Genomic DNA, 18,264 nt, shown 5'->3' with positions numbered 1-18,264 from the left:
TGGAAAAACCATGGCCTTGACTCTATGGACCTTGGTCGGCAAAGTGATGTCTTTGCTTTTTAATATATATATAGTCTAGGTTTGTCATAACTTTCCGTCCAAGGAGCAAGCGACTTTTAATTTCATGGATGCAGTCACAGTCTGCAGGGATTTTGGAGCCCAAGAAAACAATATCTGTCACTGCGTCCACTTTTTTACCTTCTATTTGCCATGAAGTGATGGGACTGGATGCCGTAATCTTAGCCTATGATTCTGCATTCCTACCCCTAGTGTTTACCCAAAAGAAATTAAAATCCATGTTCATGCACACAAACAAACCTGTATGGGAATATCTATAGTAGCTGTGATAATTATTGTCAAATATCAAAAACTCCACAGACGTCCTCCAGCTAGTGAATAAAGAAAGGCTGGCACATGCATGCAGCAGGGTACCACTCAGCAGTAACAAGGAACAAAGCTTGTCATGTGCTACAACATAAATGAGTGTCAGATGCATTCTGCTAAGTTAAAGAAACCAGACACAAAAAGCAAGCTTCTGTATGATTCCATTTATATGACACTCTAGAAAAGGCAAAGCTATAGGGAGAGAAAAGAGATCACAGGAGCTGAGGTGTGGAGCTGGGGGTGAGGGGCTGGCTGACAACAAAGGGGCATGGGGGAACTTTAGGGGTGAGTGACTCTCCTATGATCTGTGTTCTGCTGATGGTTACATGGATATGTGAGTTTGTCAACAGTCAAAGAACTATGTACTAAAAAGGGTAAATTTACTACTAGTAAATGTTCTTCAATAAGTCTAACTTTTATACTTATTTTCACTATAAACATATATATATAAACACATGCATACATGTGTATACACACATGTGCTGCCCAGCTGTTTTAACAGTTAAATAATATGCCATTAAATGCAGACATCTATTTTATTTGGCTAGTTCTTTGCTATTTAATGGTTTCCAGGGTTTGGGCATTCTTTTTAATGCTGTGATGCTATGGAAGACAGTAGGGAGTTGGTCCAGGACTTGGCCAAGCCTGCCCCAGTGCCTCCCCACACATGCTTTCACTCCATCCCTACACAGCCCGGAAATAAGGATTATTATCTGCTCTACAGAGGATGCAGCTGAACTTAGCAGGGTGGTGGGGGCAGTCACGTGTGCAAGTTGCACAGTCAGGGAGCAGGAGACAGAGGATCCCAAACTGCTTCTGTCTAGCTGGGAGGCCCACGCTCCTTTCCTTACACTGTGCAGCCGGTTGTAAACTATTGAAAAGAAGTAACTGTGTCTTATTCCTGTTTGTCCCTCCAGAACAACTAATATATAGGAGACTGGACCCAGGAAGAGATGCTTCCCAAGAACCGGGGGTTGGCTGGAACTGAACCCCACTCTCTAATGGAATAAAGTCAACAGTCTGCCCATGAACTCACTTCTAACGAAGACAAGCCCTTGGTACACCGCGGGGGTGGGGAGCATGATGAAGTCAGCAAATGGTCCTTGAGTGCCTGTTGTGCCAGGCACTGAAGTGAGAACAAGTACGTGATGGTGCACCTGTTCCCACTCTCCACCTCAACCCTGGTGCTTAAACAGAGAGCCCGTCCTTACTTGAGGGAGCCAGATGGCTCACAGAGCCCCTGCTCACAGAGAAGTTCCGGTGTTCACAGCCAAAGGCAGAAATCTCAGCCAGGTCTCCAAGTCTCGGTCTTGGCTTGACCTGAGACAGGAAAACCAGAGGGGAGGGGAGCCCTGGCAGGGAACATTCTAGAACCTGACCCTCAAGGAGCCCCAGTCCAGCCTGCAGGCTCCCTCTGTTCGTGACCTGCAGTAAACAGTTGGGAGCCCTTCTTGCACTGGTGAGAAGTCCCTCTCTTTGTGGGATGACTGGGCTGGAAAGGAGCTCTTTAGGAGACAAACGAGAGATGGAGAGGGGGTCCAGAAGGCAGTGTGGGTGGACATGCAGCAGGGGTGTGAGTCAGAGTGAGGTACACAAGCGGGGTGTGAGGGCACTGTATGTGCAGAGGATGTGTGTGTCAGAGAGTGAGTCCTGACTCCCAGGAGGTCTGATGTGCCTCCTAAAGGGCCACCTGCCTCCTACTCAGGCATGGTCAGTTTTCGTAAGCATTGCTTTGTGTGTGGTCAGAAAGAATCTGTATTTCACAGTTTACTCTATGAATCAGCTCACAGTTTAGCTCATGGAATCAGCTCGTCAGTACGTTTTGCGAAGTTTCTGTATCTTAGCTGATTTTTGTGTCCCCTTGATTTATCAGATCCTGAGAGAGGCGTATGTAGATCTCCCACTATGGTGAACTGCTCATTTTCTCCTTACAACAGACCAAAATCTTTAATATTTGTTTTAGGATATTTATTAGATGCAAACAATTTTAGAATTATTAATATCATACCTTCCTAGGAAATTGAAGGTTTTATCAGAATCTTTGTGGAGCGTTTCTCAACACCAGCAGTTAATTCTCTGAGTTTCCAGACACCAACTGGGTGCTCAATGAATCGGTTCAATTTTGACACTAAACAGACCTCACAGCGTTAAGTACTCAGTCCCCTTAGACTGTCTCTCTTCACATCAGATGTCTTTCACCACTCACCTGTACTTTCGTCAAAACCCCTCCTACATTTCAATAGTTTTCCAGAATGGCTCACAGAACTCAGAAAGGCACCTTAAATGTTTACCAATTTATTATGATGGATACAATTCAGAAGCAATCAAATGGAAGAGAGGTGGAGGGCAAGGCATGGGGGCAGAGGATGCAAGGAGCTTCCATGTCCTCTTGAGGCAGCCACTCTCCGGATACCTTGGTATGTTCACCACCCAGGAAGTTCACCAAGTCTCCTCACTGAACAGTTTTTATAGAGCTTAATCTTCAACACCCCCTCCCACACTCCCTTCTTAGAGATCAGTAGCCTGAAATTTCCAACCCTCTAGTCACTGGGTCTTTCTGATGACCAGCCCCATCCTAAGGCTATCTTATGGTCTAAGTCACCCCATTAGTACAAACTCAGGTTGATCAAAGGGGTCTCCTCAGAAATAGCAAAAGATAAAGCCTATCACCAAGGAAATTCTGAGGGTTTTAGGAGCTCTGGCCAAGAACCAAGGACAAAGACCAAGTGTATTTCTCATGATGCCACACTTTTCATCCTTTCTGTCCAGTAATCATTTTTGGTTTAAAGCTTATATTTTCTGATATCAATATAGTTATGCCAGCTTTCAGTTAATTAGTATCAACTAATTAACCAGTTTTTAGTTAGTAGTTGCCTAGTATATCTTAATTAAAAATACTACTATAAAATTTATTGAAATAATTTTGAAAGTTTTATTTTGTTTAAATTTTCAAGTTTCAGCTATTTATAAGGTATTTACTATGTAAATGTTTTAATATACAAAAATACTAGTAACATGGCCACGCATATAACTAATGCATGAGTTAAAATCTTATTTTATCATGTTTGCTGTATCTGCATCTATTTTTTACACCATGTGTTTTACATAAACCTCATACCTTTATCACACTTAATAAGATTCATGATTCCTTAATATTCTTTTTTTTTTCCCCTTAATATTCTTCATTATCCAGTTCACATTCAAATTTCCCCAGTAAACCTAAATTGCTTTTATAGTCCTTTCTCACATTTAGTTACTTTGTTTCCAACATGTCTTTCAGTCTAGGACAGTTTATACACACCCTCAAATTTTTTCCTTGATAACATTAATGCTTTCAAGACATCAAATGACTTGTCACATAAACTGTCCCATCTTATTAACTTCAGTCTTTATGTCCTTATATTTCAATTGTATCTGCTGTAAACAGTATTCCCTGGATTAGTTTTCTAACCCAGTATAATGTTTGTCTTTTACTTGGCAAGTTTAGTTCATTTATATTTATGGTCACTACCAATATATTCGGAATTAGTTCTTCCATCTTATCTGATTATTTCCACAAATCTCACTTTCTATATGTAATGCTTCATTATTTTTTAATTGAATGAGGTGCTTTTGTTTTGCTTTCTTGCGTTTAATCTACCTCATTCCTTTTTATTTCATAATTAATTTGGAGATCTATACTCCATGAGTCCACATCACATTCCGCCCAGTGTGTGAGAAGGGGCTTCAAGAGACTCCCCTTTAATTTTGGCCTGTGTCCCTTGGGCTTGGCAAACTTGAAAACAGGCATGAGATGTTATATCAATAGAGCTACGATAAAACTAAAAGAAACTAACTGGGAGAAAACTATTCTTATGTCAACACTGGGGAAAGAATGAGCATAAGCTTTTCCTAGACCAGGTATGGTCCAAGCAGGAGGGAACTAGAAAGGAGCCATTTATAAGTCCTGTCCAGGATTCCACAGACAGATGGTCCCGAGACAACCAAGGCTGCCAAGGGAAACACTGGCAACCAGATGGAGGCGATGATTTGCCTTGTGGAGGGAAGGACAATTGGCCCCAGCAGGGTGCTTCTAAGGAGCCCACAAAAGCCCCTTTCAGGAAACTGGTCACTTTGAACATCTGCCAAGCCCAGCGAGGAACAGAGGCAGACCCCAAGGGACCAATCACGAATGGTCATACCTCCTTCCCTAACCCCTCCCCAGAGGCCTCAGCAGCACGCAGGTCAGGTATAGGACCATCCACACCCACGCTCCATAAGGTCTGAGGCAGCCTTGTACCACGTGACCTGGCTCCACTGGGCAGAGCTGATTGGTCTAGTGGGACCACCTGACCCAAAGGCAGTCAGCCAATCAGTAGACAGCTCAGGGTGGTGAGTGAGCCAATCAGATTCTCTCTCAGGAGCTTGTGCTAGGAGTGCCTCGCAGGCCACAGGGAGGGATGAAGCTAAGCGGATATGGGAAGAGAAGCCACAGGAGTGGGTGTGGGATCAGAGACTTGGGGGCTGTGACAAGCCCCAAGAGGAGAGGACGCAGGATCACTGCAGGGTGGAACTGATAAGGCAGAGAAAAGCTGCGGAGACCAGGGGAGGTTTTAAACAAGACTGGCCAGAGCATATACTTTTCATTATGGCTGTGGTTTGGTTTGGTTTGAGCCCCACTGGACATCTACAGACTCCAGCTGCTGACTCCTGGAAGCCGGCCTGGGTCTAGTTCCAGGTCAAGGGTCCTGGTTTCCCTTGGTTCGTGTTCTTGCATATCAGCCAGGTTTGTCTGTCTTCCTTGCTGCGCACCTGTATCTATACAACTGGAAATACCCATTACTTAAGATAACCAGAGCTGGACTTTTTTTCCTGCAGGTAGAGAACACAGCCCACAAATAGAAAGTGAGAGAAAATCACCAAAGACCCAGAGCACAGCCTGGCATCAGCAGGAACAGAGCCTCACTGCAACCTCAACAGACTTCATGCCAGGCAGTTCTTGATGCATTATCCCCAGTAAAATCTTTCCTTACTGGGCTTTATTTTATTCTTGTGAAAATAAACCTTATTGTAAAATAGAATGAAAACTACAAACCAACGCAGAAACCCTCTAGGAAAAAAAGACCCCCTCAATGTATAAAGTCACTGCAGACAGGACTGTATAAAATCACTGCTTTTGTTTCTTGTTTCTTGAGAACATGACTCCAATGAGGCCCATGGCTGCAAGGCCCACTCCCGCGATGCCAACTGCCATGATGGCATCTCTGACCTGCAAGAGAGAGGACAGTGAGTCAGACTCTGTGTCAGGAAGCTGAGAACAGACTGTACATTCAACAAGGACATCCAGCTCAGGGAGCTGGACATGCCCCTTAGCTTCCTTGACAAACTCAGGAGTCAACAAATATTGGCAGGGAAATGGGGAGAGAAGGACAGGATGGGAAAGCACTTGGTGGATGGGGCCAGCTGCCAACAAAGTACACAGGCATGAAGAGGGAAACTCCTTTGACCCTGTGAGTTTTTAAAGCAGACAGAGCCCCAGAGGGTGGCTGTAGAAAGGACAGGGAGACGGAGCCAGATGGTTGAAATCCTGGCTGGCCAACAGGGAGCTCTTGAAGTAAGTGTAAAGTTGAAAAGAAATTGCTATTGAATCCTCAATAAACTCTGACCTCTGTCCTACAAATCCCTCACTTATCTTCATCCTTGCTGAATCCCCAGAGCACAGTCCAGCCAACCATTGACCTTTGCATGTTCTTAAATAGATGACTCAACTTTGAAAAAGAGTAGTGATGTTAGACTTTAAATTATTAAGATATCTGGGGGAAAAAAGATATCTGACTTGTATTGCTTATAATAGAAAAAAAAAAAAAAAAACACTGGGGCAAAAGTAAGAGTAAGTTTCATGGTAAAAATTGAATATGTCAAATTTCACTCTTTCCTGAACTCCAACTAAAAATAAAGTAAATCATTAGTTTTAGACATAATTTCACTAGGACTTGGAGAACACTAACTGCAATGAAGGCACAATGCCCCAATCAGCAAAACTGTACTTCTCCCAACTAAAAGAGTATCATGAACATGGATCAAGAAATCTCCCCTGAAACCAACCAAGCATTTAAGCAGAATCAAGATTCAAAAAGGAAAAGATTTCCTTAGTGGTTTGATGCCAAGAAATCCAATGAAACCATATATCAGAAATCTCAATAATATAAAGGGTGAAAATGTGGACTTGGAACCCAAAATCCACATCCTTACATGACCCGCCAACTCTGCCCTTGGAACCCTAAGCACAGAGCTTGTCTAGGTTGTATATTTTGTGGCTGCAAAACTCACACATGCCCAACAGAAAGAACAATTTGGAAAGCTTCAATGGTTAAAAAATACGTATCTTGGCGCTGCCCAGGCTTATCTGAGCCATAAATGTGTCCAGTAAAGCTATGTGAAATTCCAGGAAATATACCAGTGTAACTAACATCACAAGGTATCCAGAACTGGTATCCTTGGCAGCAGAGTACATGATGACAAAAGTTTGAATGAGGCAACTGACCTAAGTTCCACTGTCAGTCAGTCTTCAGAGTTTCCTGTGAAAGCTAATTAGCCAGGCTTTATGGCACCCATGGTTCTGTTTCGTTCTTGCTAGGGAACCTGCATATAACCACTTGTATCCAGTGTTTTCCTTGCTAAGCTACGTGTCAGGGTGGGAGAAATGGTTTGCAGATAATGGAGTAGGAACAATAAGCCCCCAGTTCTTTACAGAACCTCATAGTGTGAGAAGAAATGCTGATGGAGCCAGTTCATACAAAAGGTACTTTGTCAAGGAAAACAACAATAGCCTCATTGTTTGTGCCCCTGCTTTGTACAAAGTATTTAATTAAATACAAAAAGTAGTATATAGTTAGTCCTGAGGGTGCAAGTTTTACAGAAAGAATGATCTTCCTGGGAGAGACAGTGCTACCTTCAGATGCCATTGATGATTTTCTTGTTGCAAGGCTGCTGGGTCCAGCCCAGCCACTGTGCTGAAATTGCAGGAGTTCTCATCATGAAAATAGGCTACATGGTGTGCATCAGAGGTCTTCAATCAGAATATGATGAAAGAGAAAAATTGTCCTTCATTATCTTTTTTTAAAGTGGTCAAACTGTAATTCTATCAGGTTGCAGACAACTAGCTGCTTATGCTAAAACGTCCATTCTGAGTTAAGCCCTGGAATTGTTTCTAGGAAAAAGACAATTTGAATGTGCTTTCTTTACTTTCAGCCATGTTGTAAGTGGATATAAGAAGAGTAATATTACTCATAGAGCAACTGAATTTAGACTATCAGCGGTTACAAACTAAGAATGTTTATAAAATATTTGACATCAAGTTGGCTTTAATACTTAGAGTAATTTTTAAATAATGCCCTGCAATTTATCCAGGTTTATGAAATATACACATTACCACTGGCCAAATCTTCAATTTCTACTTATCTTAAAATTTTATCTGATACAGAATAGACTTCAGCCTGAGTGTGTAGCTCCTAGTTGCTTTTTTTTTAAAGTACATATTCAATGTACTTATTCACATATTCAATGTGAACATATTCACATATTCAATGTGAAGGCTTATTTACAAAAACTTACTAAGTATACATTTCTTGAAACCTGAGTATTTTTAGGTAGGTAGATGGAAAATAGGAGAATCTGTTTTAGAATACTCAGGCGTGGAAAGCACAAACTACATTTTAGTTTTAATCCATGGCTTCCCTTTCTAACTGGAAAGTTAGATGGGTCACATGTAGTCTGTTGAAGGAAAATCTAGTCTGCTTTAAAGAGCTGAACACAAATAAACACAATGACTAATCAGATTCTTTTAACACAAACACAAATGTCCTCATGAGTTAAATGAAAAAGAGAGTTGCTGCTTTGACAGCGATTACAAAGAAAACTACTGCGGGACATTGTCCAGCACCCGCTACTTTCACCCTCTCTGGTGAGACGGGACAAGTGCAGAAGTTGCATTTTAATTTGGCCACAGCGTGTATTATGATCGTTGCTTGCCTTGGCCAGTGATTCTCAAGAAGGGGACAGGCTGGCCTCTGGGAGATATTTGTCAATATCTATAGACATTCTGGCTCTTACACCTGGGGGTGGGAAGGCTACTGGCATCTAGAGGGTAGAAGCCACAGATGCTGCTAAACATCTTGCAATGCACAGAGCAAGTCAGGACAATGAAGGCTTAACTTCATTGTCAATGGCCCAAAATGTTAACAGTGCTGAGGTTGAGAAACCCTCATCTAGGCCAAAAAGTAAAAGAGGAAATCTTTGGAAACAGTTTAAATGGCACCTCCTCTTGCTTCATAGTCTATCCTGCTTTCATGTTCTCTGAAGGGGGTCCAGAAGAATTGTTGATGCTGTTTTGCCTTTTCAGGTGTATGAGTGGTGCCTCAGGCTAAAGTCTGAGGAAGAGAAATGTGTCTAGTCAGTGTTGCTTCATTTTTCAGGAAGATGTTCGTAGAAAGAATGAACAATACACAAATATTTCTTGGTTTTTTTTACTATCTCAAGATTTGGAATTGTACTTAAACGCTCTAAATATTATTTTTGTGTACTGACAAATGTATTTTACTAGATTATGTAACAATATTGTGTCAAAATGTTCTACTTATATGAACTTATGAATTTGTTCTTCAGTCTATTAATAATCACTAAAGGACAACTAAAAATGACATGATTAAGAGATATTTTATAAATCTACCAAATCTTCCTGATACAACACCCTAAATTTATTACTTCCCAAATGTGTACAGTAATCTCTTTTTTTTTATTTTACTGCTGCGTAAGAGAGTGGACATTTACCTGAAATTGAAGCCAGGTCTAACTGGCTTCAGTTAGACCTGTTATGTAGTACCACGAATGATGAAATCTGATTCATTTAGTGTTAGTTTCTCTTTATCCTGATGTCATCATTGCTCCTTAATTAAACCAAATATACCAGTAAATGTTAGTTTTCTCATTTAAAAAGATAAATAATTGGAAAACAGGAGAGAGAAGATAAGGAAATCAGAGGAGGGCTTCCCTGGTAGCTCAATAACAAAGAACCTGCCTGCCAATACAGGAAATCCGGGTCCCATTCCTGACCCGGGAAGATCCCACCTGCCACAGAGCAACTAAGCCCATGCACCACAACTACTGAGCCTGCGCTGCGAGCCCGGGAGCCGCATCTGCTGAGCCCACACGCTGCAGCTACTCAGTCCATGTGCCCTAGAGCCACGCTCCGCAGCAAGAGAAGCCGTCGCAACGAGAAGCCTGCACAGCAATGAAGACCCAGCACAGTCAGAAATGAATAAATAAAAATTTAAAAAAAAGAAAATCAGAGGAGCAGTCTAGGGGTACAACCTCCGGAATAAAAGAAGAGAAAATGGAAAACTTCCCAGAACTGAAGAATTGGGGTTTCCAGACTGAAAAGAGTCATCAAATTCCCAACACAGTTCATGAAAACAGATCCACGCAAGGTTTATCATTGATAGATTTCAGAATGCTGAAGATAAAGAGAAGAGTCTATAAGCTTCCAGAAAGCTAAAACTGGTCACATACAAAGGCTCGAAAATCAGAACGAATTCAGACTTCTCAACAACAGTAGCTTAAATGACATGACAATGGAGCGATACCTTCAAATTTGGGGCAAACTTTTTTTTCAGCTTAAAATTCCACCCCCAGTCAAACTATCAATAAAACAGGATAAAATGAAGATATCTTCAGGCACACACAGTCTTTTTTAAATGCACCCTTTCTCGGAACCTATTCAAGGTGGTATTCCACCAAAACTAGAGAGTAATCCAAGAAGGAGAAAGATGTGAGCTTTCTCGAGGGTAAAAGCATTAATACAGGAGAAAACTGAAGGGTGTCTCTAAAGGCTACTAGTAAAGACAGATACTAGGATGACAGTATGCATCAAATGTGACTCAGGACAAAGGTTTTGAAGGTCATTTTCCCCAATAGACACATGTACTGATGCCATCATCCCCAGATTCCTTCTGTTTGCATCACCTTTGTAACCTAATGAGGTTCCTCTCATGGACCTGCCCAATGACTTTCCCAGAAGGAGGATCTCATAAACTGTCAGAAAAGTTGAATCCAGACTGTGACCCAGAGATTCTGGAACTCTTCACCAAACATTGGCAGTGTTATCCTGTCCATACCTAGGCAGGGGTGTACTTGATATTCCTCAATTTTTATATTAATCGCCTTTCACATTCACATATACATACTTATATATTTATTGCATATATGCACATGTATATGGGTGAAGTAATCAGCATGCAGGTCAGTGTAGTAAACACCACTGGTTATCAGCAGTATGAGGAAGAAGGCTGAGCATGATCCTTGCTGTTGAATGCCTCCCCAGGATGTCACTGTGGCCCAGACAGGCCAGTGGAAAAGACACTGGGTGAACCAAGAGAAAGAATGAAAATGAGGACCATTATGACTACTTCAACTCCCACAATTTATTAAGAGAATTCTCTTAGTTGCCACTATGCTAAGCATAAGGATGCTCTTATCTAATTCACTCAGTAACCCTCCGAGATCAATATCATCACGTGTACTTTACCAAATGGCAACCCACTCCAGTATTCTTGCCTGGAAAATCCCATCGACAGAGAAGCCTAGTGGGCTACAGCCCATGGGGTCACAAGAGTCAGACACGACTGAGCGACTAAACCACCAAGAGTGGTATTTAACCTGAGAGAACTTGAATCAATCCCCAAGGTCATAAAGCTGACAAAAGGCAGAGCTCACATCCAGCCCAGGCCTGCCTGACTCCAGAAGCCCACACTCTTGACCACCACACTGACCAAGGAAGACACCAAATGTCAAAAAGTTATAAAGTAATGAAAATCAACAACCTGATGGATCTTAACCTCACCTTTCATCAAAAGAAAAAGAAAAATCATACTCTTTTGCATCAACTGGCATCTAAGAACTTTAGGAAATAATGTTGTCACACATACACACACACACACAAGAGGAGAGGAAGGGCCAGAAAAGGAGGAGAGGAAGGGAGAGAAAATGAGGAGCAAGTTAGTTTCCCAGCAGTGATTCAAAAAAGAGAGTAGCCATGGCTAAAATCAACTAAGTAAATAAACATCTCCTGGGGGCTCCTGGATTGCCCCTTGGGTTACGGCAGTTCTGAGCACAGTGCTTTTTACAAGCAGGAAAAGTTGTGTCAGACAGACCTGGGATTCAAATCTCACCTCTGCTACTTATCAGCACAGCTGGAGACAGCTCTCAGGAAAAGAGATAACACTGATTTGTTTGATAACATGAAAGGCCACCAACAAGTGCTCTGGGGCTCAAGTTTCTGCATCTGTAAAAGCAGAACAATAAAACCCGCCTCTGGGTCTTCCCAGAGCACTTGTCTTATGCATCCAACCTGGGCTGGTGTTCTGTTTCACCCTTGATAATATACATGTTTCAATGCTGTTCTCTCTAAACATCCCACCCTTGCCTTCTCCCACAGAGTCTAAAAGTCTGTTCTGTACATCTGTGTCTCTTTTTCTGTTTTGCATATAGGGTTATCGTTACCATCTTTCTAAATTCCATATATATGCGTTAGTAGTGCTCGGGGCTGGTGCACTGGGAAGACCCAGAGGGATCGGGTGGAGAGGGAGGTGGGAGGGGGGATCGGGATGGGGAATACATGTAAATCCATGGCTGATTCATGTCAATGTATGGCAAAAAACCACTACAATATTGTAAAGTAATTAGCCTCCAACTAATAAAAATAAATGGGAAAATAAATAAATAAAGAACAAAGATTACCAATTAAAAAAAAAAAAAACCGCCTCTGGGGCTGTGGGAAGGGTCCATGTCAGGGCCAGGCAGCCAGGGATGGCTGGGCAACCGAGCTGACAGTGATGCCTGTGTTCAAGCCTTCAGCCAGCATCCCCTAACGCCAATTGTCTGCGGTGCCCATCACCTCACCCCTGTCCCCACCCTGACTGTGATACTCTTGAGGGCAGAGTTCTGTCTCTGCTATCCTGTCTTGTTTGTGCGCCTGTCTCCACCCCAGCCAAGTCCACACTGATGCCTGCATCAGCTGAGAAAATGGAGAAGGGGACGCGCTGAGGACCCACCTGGTCGCTGCGGGGAACCCCGTAGCGCAGCTCATTGACGAAGTGCTCGCAGTTCTCGCTGGTCAGCTTGTAGAGGACCTCCTGGCCCACCAGCTCCTCTGCCCGCTGGACGATTTTGCTGGGAGGCAATGGCGAGTATCTGCCGTCATGCTTGTTGTTGACGTGGTACCGGTCTCTCCCGACCACGTCACACAGCCGCTCCTTCTTCACGAAGGCCTTGTCGGCCAGTGCAGACATGACACTGGCCGCACCAGCTCCTGGGATTTCGCCTGTGGATTCAGGATGAGGAACACGATCGGTCCTGGGCCGGCCCCCAGCCTAGCACCCACCAGGGGATGAGCAGATGAGTCAGGGTCAGAGCTGTGTGGCTTTGGATAAGACCCTTGTGGTCTCTAGTCCCTGGTTTCCTTATCTGAAATGAGGAGTGAAGTTCCATAATTTGTTGTGATTTTTTTAACCTAGAGAAGCTGGCCTTGTACACCCTGTGACCCTCCAGTGGCCCTCTGATTGTGCAAATAAAGGCTCTGAGCACACCCACCTCCCTGGGAGAACGGAGTCTTAATTTTTTGTGATCCCGCCAAGACTCCACTTCCCTGACACACACAAAGCTGATGACTGCAGAAAAGGTGGATGGATTTGGGGAACAGATCCCATTTCTCTTGGAGCAAAGGGACCAAAGCCCCACGGCTGCTCCTAGAGGTATGACACCAGGGAGATTCAAAGGGTACAATGGCATGGCCCTGGCCAACGCTGAGGGGCTAGAAGGTGCAACAGATTTCCAGAAGTGAAACTGCCTTGAAGAAAGGGATTTGAGGCCAATACAGGAGCCAGGATGGTGTGGAGTGAAATTGGTGCCCACACAGAGATCCCTCTTGAGGTCACCAGCTTATATCATGTAGGGAGGGTATGATGACTGAAAACTGGGCTTGCACTAAAGAGGTGGACCACAGGGAACATCACAGAGGATACTTGTGTCCCTCAGACAGCCTCTGTGGCCCTGCCATGATCAGGAACCCACAGTTCTCTCCCAGGAGGGGAAGCATCCCATTACACAGGGCATGACCCATCTTGCACTGTGACACCAGGTGACAGCAACAAGCAATGGCCAGAGGGTCTGATCAGTGTCCAGGTCCTGTTCTGCTTGGCTTTCCAAAGAGGACTGAACCCTTCTGCCCTGAGAACAACTCTGAGATTTAGAAAATCAAGGAATTCAGATTTCCTCCTAGTAGGGCAGGAGGTGTCTAACGAATTCAGTGAGGTAAATAGAGATGATGCTGTTTTTGAGCCCTGAGTCTATTGAAAGGGTCAGCGTGGGGACCGAATCAGGGGAGCTCCGGAGGCCCATCCACCTGCAGCCCCTTGTCGGGCAGGTAGGGGGGTGGGACTGGGGAGAGGCAAGCTAGGTGCCTAGGGCACAGGATTTCGGGAGGTCCAGCTCCAGAGGTGCAAGTTCAGAGTCAACACCCAACAGTGAGGGCTTCCTTACACTCCACACGCTGGGTGCCTCCCTGGTGAGGGTGTGCACAGGCTCGGAGGCAGAAGCAATGGGTGCTGATTCTGGTCCCATCACTGCACGGTCTTGACCTGTCACTTAACTTAGCTGAGCCAACACTGGGAATCCACAAATACAAGCTAAGATGGATTCATGAACACACATCAATTTAGGAATTTAAAAGTTCCTTTTAAAAGAATTATTTTACTTTTTAAAGTTAGTCTATTAAACAAAATACTAATTAAACAATTGGAGAAAGGGCACCTGGATATGGCTAACACTCGATGACTGAATTTGGGGGAAGCTCAGACTTGACAGTAGAGCCTCGGGTTTAAAGGCAGGAAATAGACAGTCAGAGCCAGGGCTTGAGTCCCACCTCCAGGACTTTCCTGCTATGTGACCTTGGACAAGTTGCTTAGCTTCTCTGCACCGTCATTCCCTGTAGAAAAGGCCCAATAAATTCCACCTGTGCCTACAGTGGTGGACGGGGAGCTGCAAGGATTTAAGAAACTGACTCATTAAGGTGCCTCCCCCAGTGTCTGGAACAGGGTTAGTGCCCAGCAAGTATCCGCTCTCATTAGCACTGGGTTGTTCTCTAAGTTTCCTTCCGGCTCTGACTTCCACCATTTTCTCAGTAGTATGAGGTCAGTCCCCCTTGCCTCACCTATTTCACAAGATTCCTGTGAAGCTCCAATGAGAAGATGCAGACAGGAGCATCTTTTCCCTTTAAGGAGCATCGCGCACCCAGTGATGGGTGTCACACTGTCCACCCAGATCCCTGTCATGCCTTCCCTGTCTCCTGTCCAGCAGTAACACCCACTCAGCACAGTCAGTCAATACTGAGGCCCTACTATGTTCCAGGCCTTGTCCAAGGTGCTGAAGAGGAACATGCACTAGACAGCCCACCTGCCCTCAACTAGTTTCTGCTCTGGTAAAAGGACACTGACAATGAACAAATAGAAAAAATAAAATACTTTTAGGTTTTGAAAAGGCTATGGGGAAGATTAGGTGAAGTCACACAGAGAGGATGACCATGGGAGGCTGCCCCTGCTCAGACTGGGGAGGGCCACGCCCAGGAATGGCCATTTGAGTTGAGACTTGAATGATGAAAGGGAAGTAGCTGCGCTGAGAGCCAAGAAAGAGCATCACAAGCAGAAGGGAGAGCAAAAGCAGGGACCTCAGGAAGGAAGGCTGCAAGAAGGCCAGTGTGGCTGAAGTCTTGTTGGAGAACAAGAATAATGTTGGGGTCCCCGGTTACCCACAGCTCCCCCATCCCCCCTGCTCTGGCCTCAGCATGGTGGAGGCCCTGGGTGCCCTTACTTGGCGGGGCCAGGTGGACCACATATCCGTTGCCAATGTAGACGGCCCAGTGTCTGTAGAAAGGGCGGAAAATCTCAATCAGGTCTCCAGGCTGGGGTTCAGGCTGCAAAACCAAGAAAAGGGCTGTTAGAGGTGATGGGAGAGCTGGGAACTGGGGCAGGGCTCAGCCCAGAGGGAGCAGCTCAGCGGCCTTCATCTCCCAGCTCTCCAGGACATCCTCCCGAGTCCACCCGGCCACATAGGTGCCCGGCCCACTTCACACACGTGTCCCAGAATTTCAGGGACTACGTGCCTGCCCATCTGTCATTACGACTTGCAAAGTGCACACCTAAAGGGTTTTTTCATTTGCTGGGGCTTCTACCTTCTTGTTACTCTTAATATTATTTACTGAACTCAAACTCTAAGTCAAGCACTCTGCTAAGTGTTTCACAGGTGCAGCTCAATAAATTCACACAACCCGCCTACGAGGTGGGCACTTTTGTGAACCCCATGTGATGAAAGAGGAAATCAAGGCTCAGAGATGGAAAGGAGATTTTGCAAAACCACACAGCCCCTGAGTGATGTGACCAGGACTCAGCGTGAGGCCGCCTGATTCCCAGGCCATCATCTTGACCCCCACAGTGACCTCAGGCAAGCACACGGGTTATCTGCCTAGAGCTGCCCACCTGGGGACCCTGCAGAGGCCGTCACATCTCGGGGGATGGTATTCCACAGACACTCCCCTACCCGACCCAGAGCCTGGCGAGGGGTGGTGGCAGCCTCTGGCAGTAATGGGCCCTTGACTGCTCATCCTGAGGGTAAGAGCGCTGCGTGCGTGTGTGACAAGCGAAGGAACACTCTCCTCTGCACCGTCCTCACTCCTCTCCTTCTGACACCGGATTGTGGTCTCCCACACTAAGCAATTCAATCCTGGGTGCACACTGACTGGGCGTCCCACAGTTGAACTCAGTTCTGACACTGACGGCCCAGAGTCAGCCCAGACCCCACAGGTTTAGTCCCAGGAGACTGAGCTTCCGCTGCCAGATGCAAGTTGCAGGTTATTACCTGCGCTCTGAACAACTGGCTATAAATTGATGGTTCCCACAGCCCCTTTCCTTGGGTTCAGTGGTTTGCCAGAACAGCTCACAGAACTCAGGGAAATAGTTTACTTGCTAGATGACCAGTTTACTAGAAAATATGCAACTCAGGAATGCAGAGGGCAAGCTGTGGGGCAGGCGGGGATTCAGAGCATCCCTGACCCCTCTGGGGACCACTGCTCTCCAGGACCTTCACGCTCTCCGCAACACCCCAGCTTAGCAGTTTTATGGAGGCTTTATCATGTAGGCTCGGTTGATGAGATCATTGCCTACTGGTGATTAATGCTACTTCCAGCTCTTTGGTCACCTGGTCAGTTGAAAAGGGCTTCTTCTGAATGATGAAACGCATTCCTCTCTCCCCCACTGCTCAGGAAATTATTCGGGCTTTAGAAGCTCTGTGGCAGGAACCTGGGACCAGGACTAAATACACATTTCTCATTAAATCACAGTGGGTGTGTGTGGGAGTGAGGGTGTGCATGCGTGTGCAGGGGAAGATGGGAAGGATGCTGAAACGCTCCTCAGACCCCCGCTCTGTGATGGGAGCAGTGGCCCAGAGCCTGAGAGCACTCAGGAGAGCTTCAAGATCACTGTCATTCAGTGTACTGAGGTCCCAGTACCAGACACTGTGCTAAGTGCTGGAGGTGGGGGCACTCTGATCTGGACTTCCCTCGTCCTAACCAACCGTAAATCTCTTTGGGACACCTGGAGATAGAGCCCCTCAGAGGTTTTTCGGGCCCTCTGTCCTTTCCTGCTCACCCCTTGCTCTTAGGGGTCAGACCCATAGGGGTCTGTCCACATCCCACCTCCCAACTCTGGCCTGACTGAGAGATTCCAGCAAAGATGAGTAGGGAGTGTGGACTTCCCCATGTATGGCCTCCCCTAGGACAGCAATGATGGGTAGTTGGAATAGCCCATCATCACTCTACAGTGGCTGTGAAGCAGGGTCAAGGGCAGTTCATTTCTATTTATAGAAGCACTAAAACTGCCAAGAAGCATCCCACGTGGCAGGAAGTATACAGACAAATCATGTTGTCTTATTGCAGCAATTATAATTTATCTTCCCAGAAAAAGGCACCCAGACCTTACTGAGAATCTATTTCAGAACACTGGACAATGGTTACAACTTACAAATCCCATTTGTTTTCCAAAACAAAGGGAAAAAATGTATATTAATTGTTGGGTAAGTGTTAGAGGTCTTCAAGGATCCCCAGAAGGGAATTTAACTGGGCGTTTCCATGAATACGCCAGGACATAAAGGCAAGGCAGAGACCCAGCCCTCAGGGAGCCTAAAGATTAGAAAAGGAGACATTTTGGACTTGAGTAATATGACGGCTTCCCTGGTGCCTCATACGTTAAAGAACCTGCTTGCAATGCAGGAGACACAGGTTCGATCCTTCGGTCAGGAAGATCCCCTGGAGAAGGCAATGGCAGCCACTCAAGTATTCTTGCCTGAGATTTCCACGGACAGAGGAGCCTAGTAGGCTACAGTCCATGGTGTCACAAGAAGTCGGACACAACTGAGCGACTAACATTTTCACTTAATATGCTGTCAAGTAATAAGCAGCCTGTAGGTATGCAGACCCAAGGAGCTCACTGTGTCCCAAGCAAATCACAATGAAAGAAGACCTATGCAGAGAAACATGTTTACTATACACACACACACACAGCAACAAAAATATCTACAAAGAAACTCAGACTCTGTAACACTGAATACTGATGCTAAATGAGAAAAAGTCGTACCAAAAATCTACATACAGTAAAAACCTACATACTGTGTGATTCCATTTATATGTCATTCCAAAATAGCCATCACTATTAGGACAGAAAAGTAACCTATGATTTCCAGGGGCTACAAGGGATGAACAAGGAAGGGGTATGAGGGGATTTTGGAGCAATGAAAGTTTCT

General features: G+C 45.1%; 1 protein-coding gene across 4 annotated transcripts in view; it reads right to left on the bottom strand.

The window, feature by feature from the left end:
- Positions 1–2,663: 2,663 nt before the first annotated feature.
- Positions 2,664–18,264, bottom strand: part of PLAAT3 (phospholipase A and acyltransferase 3) — a 31,213-nt gene continuing 15,612 nt past the window's right edge. For all 4 annotated transcript variants that reach the window (XM_061165095.1, XM_061165105.1, XM_061165119.1 and 1 more), the window contains exons 3-5: positions 15,283–15,385; positions 12,471–12,739; positions 2,664–5,632 (exon numbers count right to left, since the gene is read on the bottom strand). In XM_061165095.1, the coding sequence (XP_061021078.1) occupies positions 5,531–5,632; positions 12,471–12,739; positions 15,283–15,385 (474 nt within the window). In that variant the 3' untranslated portion in view covers positions 2,664–5,530. The remainder of the gene's footprint in view (positions 5,633–12,470; positions 12,740–15,282; positions 15,386–18,264) is intronic.

The sequence above is a fragment of the Dama dama genome, chromosome 2 (assembly GCF_033118175.1).
Source record: "Dama dama isolate Ldn47 chromosome 2, ASM3311817v1, whole genome shotgun sequence".
Classification (NCBI taxonomy): domain Eukaryota; kingdom Metazoa; phylum Chordata; class Mammalia; order Artiodactyla; family Cervidae; genus Dama; species Dama dama.
This window is presented reverse-complemented; position numbering and strand designations above follow the sequence as displayed.